Here is a 20,038-nt window from a genome sequence, read left to right as displayed (position 1 = left end):
TAGAAACAAAGAGAGTTTCTCCTTTATTTTTGGGCTTTCAGTAAACAGGTTGTTTTGATCACTATTCTGTTTGGCATTTTTCTTCTGTTTTCCCATAATTGTTTCCGTATTTTACCATAATTGTTTATTTAATGACTAACAATAATTGTGTTACATAGCTTGCTGAATATTATGTGACTTTTATGCTAGAGTGTGTTAGATAACCCAGATAACAGGCACATCTTTATCCTTAAGGAGTTTATGTGGAACCCTTGTATGCAAAGATACACAAGTATCTTGAAAATGTTTAAAATATCTATAAGCAAATTTTAAACAAAAGTGGAATAAGAGAAAAAGAGAACCCCAAAGAGCCTGTAGGAACATCGTACTTGAGGGTACACGGACAAGAGAAAGAGACTCAGAAAGAATAATCCAGTGGGCAGAAGAACTGGGAGTTGGAGAGCCTTTTTTTAAAGGAAATCTGTGGACATGAGCCTGGAAAGATAAGAATTGGGCTTTTTGGAAAGTGAGTGTTTGAGTGGTTCTGAGGGAGTAAATGAGGCAGAAGCATGAATGGAGATTAAATAATGATAAGGAAGAGGTGATAGGAATGTTGACTCCTTTTTCAAATAAGGGTGATAGGTCTTTGTGCCTTTCTCATATGGGAATGACTCAGGGAAGTTGCTTGGCTAAGGGAAAGAGCTCTAAGAGGACAGTCTGCCTCTAAGAGGCAGAAAAATCCGGGATGAAATTGTGAAGTGATACCTAGTCCTGGAGAGGATGTGATTGGACGCACAGACTGGAGGATTAGCTTTGAAAAAAAGGACAGTTTTCTTTCAGAACAGAGAGGAGTGGGGAGAGGTATGGGAACATTTGTAGGTGTTAGGGAAGAAAGTTAAGAAACGTTTGTCCATCTTCTCAGTGATTCAGTGTCATGTGTTGGAAGAAAAGAAAATGGGGACCTATGGAAAATAGTAAAGTTCTGGAATAATCTTTGTGGGAAAGTGGAGGGGTTGCCAATTAGGGGCAGTGAAAAGCAGTTTTGATTAGTACCAGGGCCCTAACCAAGGTGGGAGACCCTGAAAATACAGAGGGATCACATCAGTTTGGTATTTTTGTTAATGATACTTATCATTTGAGTTCTTCATCTTCCTACATGTTTTCCCTTCACAGGTTCCCGAGTCCTTGCAGGCCATGGGGAGTAGCGCTGATAGCTGTGATAGTGAGACAACAGTCACGTCATTTGGTGAAGACCTTGTCACACCAACAGCACAAGAGCAGCCTTATTTTAATGAATCAGAGGAGGAGTCTCTCGTCCCTCTCCCAAAGGGAAGAGAGAAGGCAGCAACAGCTGCTGCTAAGAAAAGGCCAGATAGCCAGGATTTCCCCCAATGTGAGACTGTGGAGAATGCAGGAAACACACAAGTCACCTGCAGCACAGGAGATCACGTTACTGAAATTACTGAATCGAGTGAGGATTTGTCTCCAGCACAGCCAGGGGACCTGCTGAGGGAAGCAAGTGCTGAAAGTGATGTGGATAAAAGCAGTGAATGTGAATTTGCCCACTATACCACACACCATATTCTGAAGTCACTGGCTTCTATCGAAGCTAAAGGCAGTGAGAAGGGCTCAGAAAATACAACTGGGCCTCCCTCTTCTGTGGACAGAGTTAATACAGCTTTGCAAAGAGCTCAAATGAAGGTTTGCAGTCTATCTCATCAAAGAGTAGGGCGTAGCTTGATAAAATCGAAAGATCTCTTAAAACAGAGGTACTTGTTTGCAAAAGCTGGCTATCCTCTAAGAAGGTCTCAGTCTTTACCAACCACCTTACTGAACCCAGTAAGAGTTGTATCCTCTGTCAATGTCCGGTTGTCCCCAGGAAAGGAGACCAGATGCAGTCCACCTTCCTTCACCTATAAGTACACACCTGAAGAGGAACAGGAATTAGGAAAAGAGGTGATCGAGCACAATGGTCAGTCTTTAGTTAAATCCACTATTTTCATCTCTCCATTACCTGTGAAGAAAGAAGCAGCCCCTCAGAGCGAGGTGAACAGGCCGGAGGAATGCCATCATCGAAAGACTCCTGCCTGTTCGCTGTACGCTCCAGCACCTGTATCTCAGTCCGCCTGTTCTCTTCACTCTGGCCCCTCTGAGTGGCAGGAGAGGCCCCTGTGTGAGCACATGAGAACTCTGAGCACTCACAGTGTTCCCAGCATATCAGGCACCACCTGTAGTGCCTTCACCGCCCCTTTCGGGTGTCCTAACTCGCATAGACATGCTGCCTACCCTTACCGAGCGTGCTCTGTGAACCCTCCTTCTGCCATCGAAATGCAGTTGCGAAGAGTATTGCATGATATTAGAAACTCACTGCAGAACCTTTCACAGGTATGAGAAAAAAATATCTTTTTTTTCTTTTATTGCTCTGAGCACCTCTTAATTCACTGAGAAACTAAGTCCCATCAGGCATGATCCACTTCAGCTACATTTTCTTACATGCCTAAACTTATGTGTACCTGCTCTCCTCCTATACTCTGCGCTCCTGTCTCGAGGGAGTAGCTGTAATTAGTCCTGAACAAGGTTGATTTCTCTGTTCGTAATCTCTCTCCCTTCTAGAGAAGAGATTTTGCTCATTAGATAGCCTCCCTTCTTTAGCCTCTTCTCCATGGTCTTTTTCTTAGGTTGTCCCTATTATTAAAAAAAACTTCACTCTCAAATACTTTCTCTCCTTTTCTCTGCCATTTGACTGTGTTTACCGCCTCTTTCCTTTCTAAGCTTCCCTCCCCTCAGCTTCTGTGTCGCCGTGCGTTCTCCTGGTTCTGCTCATAGCTCTCTGACTAAGCTTTCCCCTCCATCTCCTGACTCCTGGTGCTGGTCTCCTGGCACAGAACGAGTCTGCTTCCACTGGGTTCAGAGACTGGAACTACCCCAGAAAAGAAAAAAAATCAGGTAAAGTGTGAATTTGAATAAGGATAGTCTGTGTGTATTGTCACTTAAAATTATTGCTCTCAGATACGTTAAGTGGGCTGGAAATAATTCCCCAAAAAAGCTTTGAAAATAACTAAATTGTCCTTAGGTTTGCATTTCACATTTCCTTCCTAAATCTCTCTCCAAGCTACTTGTGTTTAGACAGTTGAGGAAATGAAAATGACAATGTAATGTAATGATCACAGTGTTCGCTAGGAATCAGGAGGCTTAGAATGTATGTAATAGATCTCTTATGATGACATAATAGACAGGAAACCACTAGGAAAGTAAAAATGAAAGTTGCAACTTCTTTTTTTTTTTTTGAGAGGGAGGGAGGAGAGGGGCAGAGGGAGAAGGAGAGAGAGAATATTAGTCAGGCTCCACACAGAGCACAGAGCCTGATGCGGGGCTCGATCTCAAGATCCTGAGATCACAACCTGAGCCAAAATCAAGAGCCACACTCTTAACTGACTGAGCCACCTAGGCTCCCCGAAAGTTGCAGCCTTTTTTTTTTTTTTAAGATTTTATTGAGAGAGAAAGAGCATGAGTGGGGGTGAGGGGCAGAGGGAGAGGGAGAAGCAGACTCCCCGTTGAGCAGGGAGCCCGATGCGGAGCCCGATCCCAGGACCCTGGGATCACGACCTGAGCCGAAGGCAGACACTTAACTGACTGAGCCACCCAGGCGCCCCAAGTTGCAACTTCTTAAGTTATGTAGTAAAGTATACCTTCTTTTAAATATTTATTTTTCAGAGAGAGAGCGAGATTGAGCATGGGGGGAGTGGCAGAAGGGCAGGGAGGAGGAGGGAGGAGGAAAGAATCTCAAGCAGACTCGCACGGAGCCCAATGTGGGGCTCGATCTCAGGACCCTAACATCATGACTTAAGCCAAAACCAAGAGCCTGACACTTAACAGACTGAGCCACAGAGGCGCCCCAAGTATGCCTTCTTTTAAATATAGATTTTATCCTCATGGCAACTGTCTCCTAATGATTTCTGCTCTGACCAAAATGTGGGTATTTCTTCTTCCTCCTTATAAATCGTAGTTAGTTTTATCTGTGAGGGAGATACCCAACTTTTCAGCTGTAATTATGTGAAACACGGGGTTTCCAGGGCTCTGTCCTGCTACACCCTCATGGTGCACCTTTCTAGACCAGCTTGTTACTCTGCTCTGGATGTGGTCATCTCCTCTTGGATGTCCCATCAGTAACTCAGCTAATTAATCTTCTCACCACTCCCCAACCCCGAGGAGACAGATGCTCTTCTTGACCTGGTCTCTGCCTGTCTCTCCAGTCTCATTCTTTGTGTGTGTGCACCAGCTGTGTTGGACTGCATGCAGGCCTCTAAATAGGTGTGTGTTCCTAGGTCTCTGTTTTTACAAATGCCACTGTTTTTGTTTTTGTTTTTGTTTTTGAACCTGGAATGCCCTGCCCTTGTCTTTCTTTGCCTAACCAGGTGCTGTTTACTGTTAAGGCTCAGCTCAGGTGTCACTAGTGCTGGGATCATTTATTCACCTAATTGAGATTTTGGTTTGTTTCGTCATAGCACTCCCCTCCCCCACCCCAACATTGTAAGTTTTCCTCACTTCTCTTTTTTTTTTCTTACACCATGAGAACACTTAAAGGCTAGGAATGCCTTTTGTCTTCCTTTTGTCTTTTTTCTTCACTGTCTAAAATAGTGACATATAGTGGATGCCTAAATGTCTATGAATAAGTATAACTGCTTGCTACTCTCTCCAGCCAACTCAGTAATTTCGTGTAATCTCAGAATTTGCTATCACTTCTGTATTTTTGAGTTTTGTTTTCGTTTTCTACTTTCTCAAGGCAAGAGGGAAGTTCTGTAAGGCATAGATTTAAATGATACATGTTCCATATAGGCTGACTTATACCTGAAACAGATAGGGGTAATCTAGGTGGCATTGGGGACTGATTTGGTTCCTGCTTACAAAATAAAGTGGGATTTTTTGGTTGTTGTTGGTTATTTTTTGTTCTGTTTTGTTTTTTGCCTTATATAGAAAACTATATAGGTCCCAAATTCCACCTTTTTAACACTAGATAATTTGGAAATAACCACTTTAACATTGATTTGTAATCATACTTTCACTTTTTTAAAGTACCCTATGACGAGAGGACCTGATCTTGCTGCTGCTGTGTATAGTACTCAGAAATCATCTGTTCTACCTCTATATGAAGTAAGTTCTTACTTAGATCTTTGTGTTACAAAGTAGTTTATGTGATTTAGAAGTATAATTTTGTCATATTGTATTTTAGAATACTTTTCAGGAACTCCAGGTAATGAGGCGGAGCCTGAATTTATTTAGAACGCAAATGATGGATTTAGAGTTGGCAATGCTGCGTCAGCAAACCATGGTTTATCATCATATGACCGAGGAGGAAAGGTAAAAGTTCATTTTGTCTTAATGTAACTCAAAATATTTTTCATTCCAAAAAAGCGTCGTTGCCTTTTTGGTTTTATGTCTAGTGCTGTGTACCTTTTATTTTGTGAATCACTGTAAATAAACTTAGGCATAGTGTTTTACCAATTAAACTGCTTTCACTGTATTAAGGAAGACAGCAGTTGTAATCTGTTTTTTAGTCTGGAATATTTGGGAGAGAGGGTAGAGGAAGAAAGACCATTTGTCCTGTTGGTCACACCTGCGGCAGTTGCTGTCGTGCTGATTTTTAGAGCTGGCCAGCTCAGTTCCTTCTAACGGCTTGTGAGGGAGTGGTGAATGTGAAGTCTCCAGACCACTTTTTTCAACCTTGTGCCTGTCATCACACTGATAGGTATGAAGTCGATCAGCTTCAGAGTTTGAGAAACTCGGTCCGCATGGAACTTCAGGACCTGGAACTGCAGCTGGAGGAGCGCCTGCTGGCCCTGGAGGAGCAGTTCCGCGCCATGCGCATGCCTTCTCCCTTCCGCTCCTCAGCCTTCGTGGTATGGCACCTTGGGGCTTGTCAGCGGTTGTCACTTAGGACTTACGTATCGTGTTCCACATCATTCAGAACCAGTGCCTTAATTTTAAAACATTTTAATAGCATTGAGGCAAGCAGAATGTTTAAGGAACCTTTCCCACAGATCAGCTGAATGTGCAAGTTGTGATTCTTTTCTTCTTTAGTATATTTAGAAAAATACTGAAAAATCTTAATCATATTTTTTTCATAAAGAATAAGGAGCAATACAAAATTTTAGGAGTTTTAAAGGAAAAACGATAGTGGGTTAATATGTGACTAATTTAGATTTTAATCACTGCCTGTAACTAACTGCCAAGAACATAAATATATATTTCACTCAGTCTTTTTTCCCCTTCTTGCCTTTGAATAAATAACTATTCCTTTTAAATTTTTCCTTTATTTTGGATTCTTTGCCAGTCTTTATATTTTTTAAGGAATCAAATGAGATCTTTTTTAAAGGCAGAAAACATGTATACAGCCAAGAGAATAAAATACTTTGTTTTGTATCACTTTTCAAACTTCTTATGTTTCTTTGAGTGAAATGTAAACTTCAGCAGTTGATTATTTTTTGGTATTATCTTTGCAGTCATGAAATATAGTTTTGAAATGTTAAAATAGTGAACTTTCCTGTTACTTGAACCACATATTTGATGTTGTTAACAATAGATGACTCCGTACACACATATATGTGCACCCATAAGGAGTAGAATCAGTAGAATAAGAATGTGTATTACACACATAAATATATGTGTCGCATAGAGTGAGACTATCACTTATCACCGGTGAATATCTTTTTCCGTAAAAGGTTTCAATCGTTATTTTGAGAAATGCGTGTTGGTGACAGCAGAGAATCAACATCTCCTGTGAACCTTCAGTCAGAATTAACACATTTTATAGGATCCCGTGACAGTTGAGAGTGACCTTTGTGACAAAAGAATGTTTTAGGGCAATAAATAGCCAATTCATTTTATTGTGAAACACCTGCATTTTGAAGAAATATTTTATACATACATACATATATATTGTTCTTATTTTTTCAGGGAATGTGTGGCAGTAGAAGCGCTGATAACTTGTCATGCCCTTCTCCATTGAATGTAATGGAACCAGTAAGCCTCTCTCCTTTCAAATCACTGGGGAAGGGAATGATAATAACATTTCATAAACACACAATTTTCCCAGTGTAGAAGAAATGTTTTTGTTTTTAAATACAGAATTTGATGGTAGCTAAAGTGATTGGAAGTGAATTTGGCACTTCTGAAAGTCTTTTGCCATCTTAGGCCACCAGAAAGCCAGTTAATTGCAGTGGTGATTTATCTTTATGGTGTAAAGGATGTAATGCATTATGAAAAGTATTTAATTTATGATCCAGAGGAAATATGCTTTCACAGTCTATTCCCAGGTCCTTTAGGTAGTTGGATTTGTAAGGTGACTACTTGTTGAACAAGAGGCTGATTTTTATTATATTTTAAAGAAAGTGATTAATCTGGGTGCCAAAGCATTATGATTAGCTATTTTGTTTTTCACTAGTTCCTTAACAAGTAATTTGGACACCCATGCAGTAACAAGTAAAATTTTGTCCAACCATATGGTCTAGTTATGTATTTTATGGCTTTGTCTCACCATGAATTTACATTTTCCTATGTTTTTGCAAATGAAATTGAGTAGTTACTAAATGAATGAATTAGAATCATGTCTTTACAAGTTTCAGTGATTTTTGGCAGTAATCACAACTAGAATTTTATTTTATTTATTTATTTTTTTTTTTTAAAGATGTTTATTTATTTGAGAGAGAGAGAATGAGAGATAGAGAGCACAAGAGTGAAGATGGTCAAAGGGAGAAGCGATGCGGGACTTGATCCTGGGATTCCAGGATCATGACCTGAGCCGAAGGCAGTCGCTTAACCAACTGAGCCACCCAGGCGCCCCACAACTAGAATTTTAATCTTCTTTTAACTACCAGTCTTAATTTCAAGAGAAGAATTGCAATTTTTCTGACTTCCAGGTCACTGAACTGATGCGGGAACAGTCCTATCTGAAGTCTGAATTGGGCATGGGACTTGGAGAAATGGGATTTGAAATTCCTCCTGGAGAAAGCTCAGAATCCATGTTCTCCCAAGCAACATCAGAGTCATCTTCTGTATGTTCTGGTCCATCTCATGCTAACAGAAGAACTGGAGTACCTTCTGGTGACTCAGTGGGCAAACCCAAGACCCATCTGGTACCAAGCAAGAAAGTATTCCGAGCATCAGTGGCCCTAACACCCACTGCTCCTTCTAGAATGGGCTCTGTGCAGACACCTCCAGATATGGAAAGTTCTGAGGAAGTTGGAGCAGCTGAAGAAGTTTTGGAGGCTGTGGGACCTAAATCTGAAGTGGAAGAAGGGAATGGAAAAATCCCATTAATGCCAGCTGCTGGAGAAATGCATAAAAATGTGGAGCAAGATGAGTTGCAGCAAGTCATACGGGAGGTGAGTGAAATCTATGCTTAATTTATTTGGCAGTATGTGTTGGAGGAGGTTTTATTTGAACATTATTTATAAGATAATCCTTTGATTCACTGTATTCAGTAATTTTCAGAGAGCATTTAAATTTTCAGAGAGCTAGCTCATGTCTATTAGGATATGTTTCTAATGGCATTTCTGCAAATTTTATACTCCAGTGTGAAATAGTAAGTATAAAGAATTTGATCTTAGTGGGTAGTGGAGATACATGGAAGATACATGAGTTGTTCAAAGATAGAAATACAGAATGAAAAAAAGGTTTACCCTGCGTGATAGCAATGTGTAAACCGGAAGCATTTAACCATAGTTCTGGGTTACCAAAAGGACTGCAAAAAATTAAGAAGATTAGTAGTCAACAGGTCAAAAGTTAATTGAGAAAATTAGTAAAATAGCTGTTTAGGACACTAGGATCAGGCAATAAGAAGGAATAATAATATATATATCATTTAAAAAGTGAGAGTACAGATCAAAATTTTTGATGGCTTTTAATTTTTTCCTTTTCTTCCCAAATCACACTTTGTCTCGGTACAAAATGTAATAGAGTGCACAGGATAAAAATTACACATGTTGAATATATTTTTTTTTCAATCTATTCTCTTAAGAGTAACTAAGGAAGAACCATAATTATCCATAGTTCTTTCCCACTGATACTAAAACCCCTGATGAGAAAGGATCTTTCCATTAGTTAAAAAGGGGGATATCCTATACGTTTAAAAAAAAAAAATCACTTCATAAGAGTCTTAATGAGTATGATGCTCTGTAAGGGATAAAAGAAAAATATATATAAGATGTGAAATCCTTAAGCTTAAAGACTAGTAGAGGGGCACCTGGGTGGCTCAGTCATTAAGCATCTGCCTTCGGCTCAGGTCATGGTCCCAGGGTCCTGGGACTGAGCCCCGCATCGGGCTCCCTGCTCAGCGGGAAGCCTGCTTCTCCCTCTCCCACTCCCCCTGCTTGTGTTCCCTCTCTCGCTGTGTCTCTGTCTGTCGAATAAATAAATAAAATCTTAAAAAAAGTAGAAAGGTAAATAAGACTAATTCAGGAAACAAAAAATTACCCAGAAAAACATATAATATAATGTATTAAAGAATTTAGAAATAGAAAAGGTCAAAATAGGCCAGAGAAATTAGGGTCAGTGGCTCCCTATTTTTAATCTGCATATTTCCAGTAAATTCAGCAGTATGAACCTCTAATGTATTTTTGAAATTAATTTATGAGTAACATAGAACAAATTTGTAGTGGTTATAGGTCAAGAATGGTGGCAGCAGACCAGAATCTTCTCTCAAATGGGCTATTGATCCTCTGGGTCCAGAGATTAGTTCATGTGTATGAGGTGCCATCATTCATAGCTGCATAATAGTAGCTTGAGAAGTACTGTAAAAATAAATGCAGTTTTACTATGATATATATATACATTCCTAAAAATTGTTGGAATTTTTAGTTTATAATAACTGTGGTTATTACTGCACAGTGGTGCAGTAATAACCACAGAGCTTATGGGGAAAATAGGATTAGAAGCATAACCAAAACTTTGTGACATATTTAAAAGAGGATAGAAACCTAACAAAAATAGCACAATTTTATACCTGTTAAATGGTTAAGAAGTACATAAATACTGCAATAAATATGGTACTTAATCTTGAAAAATACCTGAGATTTGCTTGTGGAACTGGGCTTTGGAAGGGTTACAGCTTGTGAGGTATTGCAAGGTAACAGAGGAGAGTAAGATGGAATCCAGCAGAAAGTTTTAATACCAGATGTAAGTACGTATGGCTCATGACACAGTGAACTGAGATAACTGGTAGATATTTAATGTATATGTATTTTGTGTACTGTGTTCCTAGGTTCAGCTGAACGCAGTTATCTGTATTCACCCAGTATTTCTTATAGATGAAACTGCACATAAGCAGACGTGAAAATATATTATACTCAAGTTGTTTCCTAATATTTCAATCATGTTGAGACAAATTTACATTTTCAAAACCAGCATTATAGCAGAAGAGACTGCATGTTTATAATTTTTCACTTGAATTACCAGCTTAAAGTTCAAAAGGTCTTAATTCTATAAATTTATTTGTTCTACAAATGTAATTTTTATAAGTTGATTGTATCCAGCGGGCTACTGTATAGCAGGCTTGGTACATCCATCTTGCTCAGTTAGGTGCAGATGATTATAATCCATTTTTATGTTTCATATCAAAGATTAATTGTTGCATGAAATTAATTATTTTTCTCCACACTATATTTATATATTAAGAAGTAAGTTTTAAGGTACATTTTCTTCCCCTAGAAATAATGGTGTTCCCTTTAGCTTGCTTTAGTTTGAAAGTTTTCCTTGAAAACTTGACATAATTTTGCTTGTTTGGCATAAATATTCCCTTAATGCATACTTGAGTCCGCATTTTTAAAGTTGTTAATAGGCGGTCTGATTTGTGCTGTGAGTAATTTCCAAGGAGTAAAGCATTCCTAGACCAGAACATTTTTATTCTTTGGCTGATAGAACATAGCATATAGAAAAAAGATGGTTGTTTCTTGGTCCTAGAGAAGTATTTGATCATTTATATAGAACCTCCCATAAAACAAAGATTTTATAATTTCAAAGACATTTAAACTGACATGCAAGGCAAATGTTTGAGGAATTTTTCAGAATTTGTAACTAAACCTGTTTATTAGAAACTCCCTGATTCAACATTTGGCAGTTTGGAGGAAGTTGGGCTTAACATTTACCTTTTGCTGTTTACAGATAAGGACTTACCAAGCAGAATATATAGGTGAAACAAGGTGTTAAGAGGAATTTTGATGTACTTAAGAAAATAAACTATTTTGAAGCACTTAAAAAATACACATTATTAGATGAGTTAGTACAATGCCAATTATAATTTTAAAAAATAATGTGTTGATACTATCTTAGCTCAGTTATAAGGGTGTTCTGTTAAACTTAAGTTTATAATATATATAAAATTCAGGTTAGTCTTGATGCCATTCATTTCAAATCCATAATCTTTTTGCTTAAATACACATGGTACTGAATAGCTTATTAAAGCTGTTATATCAGCTACCAAGAAAATTAAACTAGACTCTGCCTTTCCAGTAAATTCTGTGCCCCTGACACCATTAACAAAGCCACTCCTCAGGACGGCAGGATTTAAGCTTGGGTTGAATGTTTTGCAGGTGAGGATTAAGCATGTTTGGCAGACACGTTCAGGGGAGTTTTCTTAACTGCACTCATGGGTGCATGGAAACAATGACGTCTGTCAGGTTTTTGTTTTCATCATTTCACCATATGTGAAGTTTTGAAAAAGTATGCTTTCATTATAGTGTGTTAATACAGTAGAATTCTTTTGAAGGAGAACTCTGGAAGTCCTTTCAGACAAATGTTTAGTATACTCATTCAATAACAAAGCTTTTGTCAGATTAAAGGTAACCCACTTTTGCACAGATTGTATATGTTGTAGTGGGGAAAAATTACACTCTTAAGAATTTGCCCAGGTGGTCTGTGATGTATGTAATCAGTGGCCTGAAACTGTTTACAATTACTTAAAAAGATTACTTAATAGAATAAATGAGCGAGTGCCATAGAAGCAAATCAGCAGAATTAAACATCAAAGAATAAACATAGATTGCTTTTGTCTTTTAAAGAGTTCTTTTTTGTTTAATGAATTTTCTAGGCTTGGTTCATGCCTTTTAGTATCTTTATTACAGTCCATCTGACATGCTTTAAACATGTGTTTTGGTAAATACATAGCTTGTCTGTGTTCTTAGTACAGTTTCTTTCAGCGATCGCTTGATCTAATAGCTGCCACAAAGTCACGACCCAGTAGATGCCTGTTAGCCCACACTTCAGACTTGGAACAGAATAGAAGAACTGTCTCTATTGCCAAAGAACATTCTTTTCTTAATTTCACTCAAGTCTGTGTTCAGCCTGTACCCCGTTCTGGAAACTCTGCTCATAAGGGCAGTTTTCCCATCCATCCCAATAGAGTTTTCTCACTCCTAATCCCTCCGTCCTCCCTGTAGCATGTGAGACCTGGGAGCTCACGTATTCGTCCATACGTTTATTCCTTCAACCAATTACTAAAGGCATTTTATTGTTTTCAGTTCTAGTCTGTCTATAATCCTTTGTTTTTCTACCTTCTGTGTCAGATATTGTCTCTCTCTCCCTCTCATGCCTTCGCTCTGTGTCGCTTCTCTCTCTCTCTCATCAGAGCAAGCATTCAGACATTTATCGAGCACTTTATGCCAGGATACGTTGATAAGTGAGACCCACTTCTCTCCCTGAAGTAGCTCACAGCGCAACACTCTCCATTTGACCTCACCCTTCCCAGTCCAGGCTCCTTCTCCCTGGTGGGAACCATCTGTTGGTGACACTCCTTGCTCCCCTCTCCTCTGAGGTGCTCTTGCTGCAGTTTTCTCTCATTGGGACCTGAAGTTGCCCTTATTTTTCATGACCTACTATCTTAAGGTCTGTCATTCTCTGAGAAGTTTTTACTTTTTCCTTTTGTAGCCCATACTGGTCTCTTATTCTCTGTTCTTATGTTTTAGTGAATTAATACAGTATTTTTCCTCTTAATATTCTATGAAACAATATTCATTTTGTGCCCGTCTAGATTATAACATCCTCCTTGGCCATGCTTCTTTTATGCTTTATTCCAGTAATGTTCGTACCCTCAAAAAATGTTGGCACCCATTTTTGGTTTGTAGAGAATACTTTTTGGCTTCTGTTTTATTTTTTGAATGATAAAGAATGATGGAAGTTAATAAAATTGCCACATTGCATGGAATAACAGGACTGGGAAGACTATACTACTCATTGTCTTGTAAATAACAGATTTGCAAAGGTTCTGATTCAACACATTGTATTTGTGCTTTAATACATTGTGGCTATGAGATTCTGGTTTTCATAATATTTGTATCCAACATATACTCATTTAAAAATAAATCTGAAGTACTATGAAAGTCAAAAACTTTTCCTGATGTTTAAAATTTAGAAATATTGGTAGAAGATAAAAGGAGAAGTTTGTATTTATTTAAATATATTCCAGTATAGCTAGTAGGTAGCTAAGAAGCATTTGTTTCTGTGAATACTTCTGTATAAATCTATGTATTATGTACCGGTTTTGCATGACAGATTACTACAGAGCCATTTTTGGAAAGACTTCAATTGAGATGTGTTCAGGATGTACTTAGGAACATTTTAGGAAATAGATCAGGCTGACAGGAAACTGTGGAAATGTAGAATTTTTAAAAGCTGCTTGAAAGTGTCTCAAGTTCTAATTTGGGAAGACATTATCAGTTTATTTCAGGAAATCCACATTTAAAGCCTTCACAAAGAGCTATTTGGAGGTGATGCTGTATCATTAGAAAAAGGCATGGATAGGCATGTGTAGTGTCTGGACATCTGGAAAAGAAAATCTTGATGGAATTATCATTGCCCCTAAGTCTGTTTGCCTTTTCCAACAATAAAGTAAGATTGTATATCTTTATCTGAAGCAAATTTTCAGACAGGTGACAAGCCTTTACCATACAACTAAAGAAAAACTTATTTCTTTAGAGTCTGTGGTGGTTTAGAGGATATTTTTCATGTTTTAAAATATACTAAATTATTTTTTCTTTCCACTTAAAATGTGCATGTTAGGTTCAAACAATATACAACTTCTTTAGATACTTTGTTTTCAGTTGGTATAAACAGGCAATATACCAGTATACTAGTTTGCCACTAATGAGTTTTCTTAACAATGAGAACACTAAGTATACTGTTGATGACCATACAAAAATAGACATTAATAAAAAACATGAAAGTGAATCTAACATTTGGTCACTTCTTCTTGGTTACTTTGTGTCATGGAGCAAATGAAGTTTTTTAATCTATAAAATAACATTTTTGATGTTCTGAACTTAAGAATTGTGATGTTATTTTATAATGAAATTATCTGAGTTACACCAGACCACACACTGACCTGGGTTTGAGGATAGATGGACCTGATTCCTCACTACCTCTCTATATTTCATGAAGGTTTACAAGAGGGTTTCTCAATGGCTTAGCTGATTGTAGGAATTAAATGCTATTGTTGTTTTTCTGAAAACAGAAAAAGTAAGATTATAATCCTATTGTTAAATTCTTATTTTTCTCTTTTTCCATTCTAGATTAAAGAGTCTATTGTTGGTGAAATCAGACGGGAAATTGTAAGTGGACTTTTGGCAGCAGTATCTTCAAGTAAAGCATCTAATTCTAAGCAAGATAGTCATTAAATGGAATTTATAGGTAAATTTTACTTAGTTTTTAATGCTTTGTTTTCTTAGTACCCAGGACTGTTTCTCTGGCTCATTTTTAATTTTTAGGATATATATAATAGGTTACCCTGCAGTGTGAAAAACTCATACAGCCCCATTGGAAATGCAAGCAAGTCAGATCTCATAATATTCACCTCTAGGGGATATCGATAGTGTGTTATTTTACTGAAATTTCATTATAGTAGATAAATACTGGAATTGAAGGAATCAGAACTTGCAAACCAAACATTATTTTGATACCATTGGACCAAGATTGAGAATTAATCACAAATTATTAGTATCTTTCTTAATTTTTTTGTCTTTTAAAGAAAAGTATCCCAGGGTGCCTAGGTAGCTCAGTCAGTTAAGTGTCTGCCTTTGGCTCAGGTCATGATCCCAGCATCCTGGGATCAAGCCCCGCATCTGGCCCCCTGCTCAGCAGGGAGTCTGCTTCTCCTTCCCGGTGCTCTTGTGCTCTCACTTTCTCTCTCTCTCTCCCTCTCAAATAAATAAAATCTTTAAAAAAATAAAGTATTCTATAGGTCCATATGTAATCATATCATAATTTATAAAAAAGGATGTTATATATATACACACACACACATACATATGTGTATATATATATATTTAGAGAAGATTCTCATCCTCCTTTTAAAAAATGTTTTAACACTAATATTTGAAAAATGTTTAATGCTCACTTCTCTTTCTTTTTTAAGGTTGGCATGGATCCTATTGGCTGTGCGATGTTGGAGTTCTCGATGATATACACTGGTGGAGGTGTTATTTGTGCTTCAGAAGATACTTGCTGCCGAGCTGGGCTACTGTATACAGTGTACAATGTTTATTTCTTCTGTGCATATCTTTTTTAGAAACGTACGTAGAAACTTAGGCACTTTGCTGACTTTCTTTCTTTTCTAAACTACCAAAACTGTAGCCATTTGAAAAGCCTAATATTTATTTGTATGTCAATATTTTCCAATTGATTCCCTATATAGAATTAATTTTAAAACTTGAAAACTTCCAGACTTAACCAACTTATAAATAACATATTTCTTCAGACTAGCTTCTTAAAACACTGACCTCTATGAGGTATTTACTGTGCAATAACTGATTCATTTTTTGAGCTTGAAGCAACCAATGATTTTCCCTCCACTGCTATTAATCAGTGTCACTTCCAAGAAGAAAAACTGTTCTGTTGTAAAAATTGCTCTTAATTCTTGAGGAGGTTACTAATAGCAGTAGGATAGAATTGTATGAGGTTACCTACAACTACTTAATGTTCTTACACTGTAAGCATTGTTACTTTACCAAGACAAATGTAATTTTATTATAGCTTATGTAGTATTTTTCTTTTGGAAATAAGCCTTATGTTAAACACTATACTTTTTGCATTGTCCAGACTTCTTATAAGGAGATGTTTCTTCTTCTTTTAGACTAAACAGTAGAGAGTATTGCCAAAATAATGGGACCTCTGACTTGAATGGATAGAAAAGAATAAGCTGGTTTTGTTTTTCAAAATGGAAGTAATTTAGATTTGTCTTCTCCTCATAATAGATGGTTTTAATTCAGTTTTAACCAGTGAGAACTTTTTGTTTTTAGGGGGAAAAAACAAGAAGGTGGTTTGTTTCCTATTTGGTTTTGTATGTATTAAATAAATGTGTAAAGTAACAACCAAATTTATTAGAATTATTCCTTTAGCATTTATAATTTTCAACTCTTATTATATTTCTTTGTGTGAAATTTTAATCAAAGGTGGTTGAGATGTTAACAATATTCTTTGAAAGAATATCTAAAAGGTTTATAAATGTTTGAATTATCACACAAAGGCTGATTTCTAAAAATAAAACAATAAAGTATTTATTTTGCCTAACATCTTTTTAATAGTTTCTTTTCTTTACAATGTGAAGAATTTGGATTAGATTTGATGAGTAACAAATAAGGTCCAAAAGAATTGGATATAACCTAATAGGTTGATATTCCCTTTTCCTCAAGAGGCTTCTATGGTGCTTTGAAAAATACAGTTAAGACCAGACCACCCTGGAGAAAGAGCTTGTACTGATGCCTCTTGGTCTCATCTAGTTTTGTGGTCCTAATGATTACCATCTGAAGCCAAATAAAACTTTCCTTTAAAGTGTACTATTAAACTCCAAAGAACAGACATTAAAGTATCATTTTATTCTCTGGTCAAATTACTCAGTTTAGTTGATTCTAATATAATAGTAATGATACACATAAACCAGGCACTCCATATTAAAAGTAATACAGGCACTGGTGATTTTAACTGTTCAGCTTTGTAGCCACTTACAGTTCATTTCTGACAATACAAGATACCCAGAGTTTGATAATCAAAATTAGAGATGTAACAATTGCAGTGATAGACAAAACCAATGGTCAAATCATTTCTCTAGTGTATAAATGAAATAAAGTGAACTTCACTATTAGAGTTTCATCCTTCTCTCCATTTTAAATCTTTGCGTTTAAAAGCCACCATGCTAGCTCCTGTTATGTAGAAATGAATGAGAGAGAGAAGAAGGCATCTTTTTTTATATGGGTAAGTTTACAAGTACCAAATGAAAAAATATGAAGAAGAATCATAAAAAGAACTTGAGAGAGTGTAGCCTGGGTGGTCAGAGAAGTCTTTACCAAGAAGATGTAGTTTGTGTAAAGTCTTAAAAAATGGGAAGTGGAAAGGATGGGGTTCAAATAGTCAAGAATATTAGTAAAGGTTATTCAGAATGTATAAATTGAGTTTGAGTTCCTACGTGCATGATGAACTGTTTTTAAGAACCCAAGTTGTCTGTAGCTTGCACATGTGCTCAGAGCCTGAAGAAAGAAGGCAAAGAAGAAAAAGAATCTTGAAATGGTGGTTTGGAATTTGGGAGTCACCGTGAGTGATATACCATGGACAAAACTGGGCAGCTACTAAGACTTGAGTACATATTGTTCCTCTATGAACGTTCAATTGAATTTCAGTAACATTTAAAATATGCATTACATCAGTTAAGACTATTTGCTCAGCTGGCCATCTTCGACTTTCTAAAAAAAACACTTCATGTTTTTAGAGCAGTTTTAGGTTTATAATACGCTTCAACTTTTTTAGAGGACAATAAGGATGCAGTGAAGTACATGTAAAATAATGTAAAGAAAAAGTCTGTTTGGGGGATTCCTGAAGAGATGGTCTACTGCCCATGCTCCTCACTCGTCCACATGGGAGTGTGGTGCTACTGAAAGAATAATACAAAACCAAAGCATAGGTTCTCCTTTTTTCTGTTTTCCTCTCCTGGAAAGGAAGAATTGATAGCTTCCAAGAAGTGGGAAGATATTCTTTCTTGTAGTTAAAGCTGAAGCTCTAAGTTGTAATAAGTTATGTATGACTGATTAGTAGAATCTTTTATAAATGTTGAAGTAATTAGCACTTATCCTGGCTGCATTCTAAATGGAGAAAATTAAGATGTCATATCTAATTAATAGTTCCTCTCCTATATGTTTTTTTATTTATTACTGTTAAATCCGGCCCTTTACCTTATTCACTTTGTTCTCATTTTCACACCTGATGCTCTTTCTCACTGAATAATAGCTTACATACAGAATGTCAGTGTGCTTAGCAATAAATTAGAAATGTACTCAAAGAAACATGAAACAGATAGTATCCATTTCTTCACAAGGGTCTTTTCGGATACTCCAAAGGAGACTCAATCTTGTGAACAATGATTTGGCATACTTAGAGGGTTGACTCACTTAATAAAAGTTTGTTGGAGGGGCACCTGGGTGGCTCAGGGGGTTAAGCATCTGACTTTGGCTCAGGTCATGATCTCGGGGTCCTGGGATCACCATTTAGTCTGCTGGGCTCCATGCTCAGCGGGGAGTCAGCTCCCTCTCCCTCTACCTCTGCCCCTCCCCTGACTTATGAGCTCTCACATGTGCTCTCTCGCAAAATAAAATATTAAAAAAAAAAGTTTGCTGGAGATTACCCTTTACAAGGCTCTGAGCTGATGAAGATGGATATATAAAGAATGAATAAGAGCACATTCTAAAGACAAGTAACAGTACATTGTTTAGACCTTTGAAGGAATCAGTACATTTAGGAATTAGATTGTCTCTTTGTCCATTTTTTAAAAAAATCCAATGGGTTCTTCAAATGGATAGCAAAGCATATTAAGGATATTGTAGGTAATGTGAGTTGGAATGATATGAAAGGTAATGCATTTTGAAGAATGACTTAGAACTGAAACTGAGAAAAGAATGTTGCTTTATTTTAGAAATAAAAATATTTGAACTAGTGATGAAATATTTTAAGAAAAATAACTGGTTTATCTGTAAGCTACGGAGAAGAGGAAACTTGAGAAGTTACTTACACTATACTACTTGCATGAGGAACATAAAACTATAGAGAAAATGTACTTTGTAAATATTTGTATGTTCTTGTGGTTTTAGAAAACCTACATTCTGTTGTTTTGATGCTCATATTGATTTAGATTTCTAAAAATGTTCCTTGAATCAATCTTGATGTCATAAATACATTTTTATGGAATCAATAAAAATAGTATCGAATGACAAGTGTACTCAACTTGGACACTCAAAGGGTAGGTACAGCATCAACAATGATAAGAATGTTTTAAAGCAGAGATTAATGTTTTATGCTAAATTATTTTCTGTTCTTAATTCTAATGTGCATAAATCTCATAGTTTTCCTAAAAAAGCAATTTAGCAGGGTATGATTTTCTGCCTTTAAAAACAGTAAATCACAGACCTGTACCTCTGAAACAAATAATACATTCCATGTTTAAAAAAAAAAAAGTAGGAAGGGAAAAATGAAGGGGGGGAAATCAGAAGGGGAGACGAACCATGAGAGTCTATGGACTCTGAGAAACAGAATTCTAGAGGGGAGGGGGTGGGGGGATGGGTTAGCCTGGTGATGGGTATTAAAGAGGGCACATTCTGCGTGGAGCACTGGGTGTTATACGCAAACAAGGAATCATGGAACACTACATCAAAAACTAATGATATATGGTGATTAACAAAATAAAATTAAAAAAAAAATAGTGTTAAATGTCATCTATTTTGCTTCACATGATATAGGAATGTAAATGCTACTTTTTTTTCAAAACAAATGCACATATTAATAAAACACCTACTTTTTTCCGGTGTAATTAAGCTTACAGCTAGTCCTAAGGAGTGTTTGAGGGTTTTTGTTAAAAGTGGTTAAACATCATATTTCTACAGGTACTTCCTCAGAAAACAAGTTACTAGATTACCAGAAAAGGTAACAAAATGTTTTAAGCAAGAGGACTTAGTATATATGAGATTCAAGTCATCATTGACTTAAGTATGTGCTCCTTTCTAGTGGTTAAGACTCAAGCTGGCTTCAAATCTCT

The 20,038-nt window shown here is 36.8% G+C and overlaps 1 protein-coding gene across 4 annotated transcripts in view; it reads left to right on the top strand.

The window, feature by feature from the left end:
- The window catches only part of ITPRID2 (ITPR interacting domain containing 2), a 37,250-nt gene extending 20,713 nt beyond the window's left edge, over positions 1 to 16,537 (top strand). The window contains exons 11-18 of one of the 4 annotated variants that reach the window (XM_025849085.2): positions 1,153 to 2,364; positions 5,053 to 5,130; positions 5,210 to 5,337; positions 5,726 to 5,876; positions 6,934 to 6,987; positions 7,896 to 8,360; positions 14,538 to 14,655; positions 15,380 to 15,515. In XM_025849085.2, coding sequence (XP_025704870.1) covers positions 1,153 to 2,364; positions 5,053 to 5,130; positions 5,210 to 5,337; positions 5,726 to 5,876; positions 6,934 to 6,987; positions 7,896 to 8,360; positions 14,538 to 14,642 — 2,193 coding nt within the window. In that variant the 3' untranslated portion in view covers positions 14,643 to 14,655; positions 15,380 to 15,515. Of the gene's footprint in view, positions 1 to 1,152; positions 2,365 to 5,052; positions 5,131 to 5,209; positions 5,338 to 5,725; positions 5,877 to 6,933; positions 7,000 to 7,895; positions 8,361 to 14,537; positions 14,656 to 15,379 lie in introns of all 4 variants that reach the window. The other 3 variants (XM_025849079.2, XM_025849095.2, XM_025849089.2) reach the window with 3 other exon arrangements.
- The last annotated feature ends 3,501 nt before the right edge of the window (positions 16,538 to 20,038 follow it).

Source organism: Callorhinus ursinus, unplaced genomic scaffold (genome assembly GCF_003265705.2).
Source record: "Callorhinus ursinus isolate GAN/ISIS: 27379988/994484 unplaced genomic scaffold, GSC_fseal_2.0 scaffold2, whole genome shotgun sequence".
NCBI lineage: Eukaryota > Metazoa > Chordata > Mammalia > Carnivora > Otariidae > Callorhinus > Callorhinus ursinus.
This window is presented reverse-complemented; position numbering and strand designations above follow the sequence as displayed.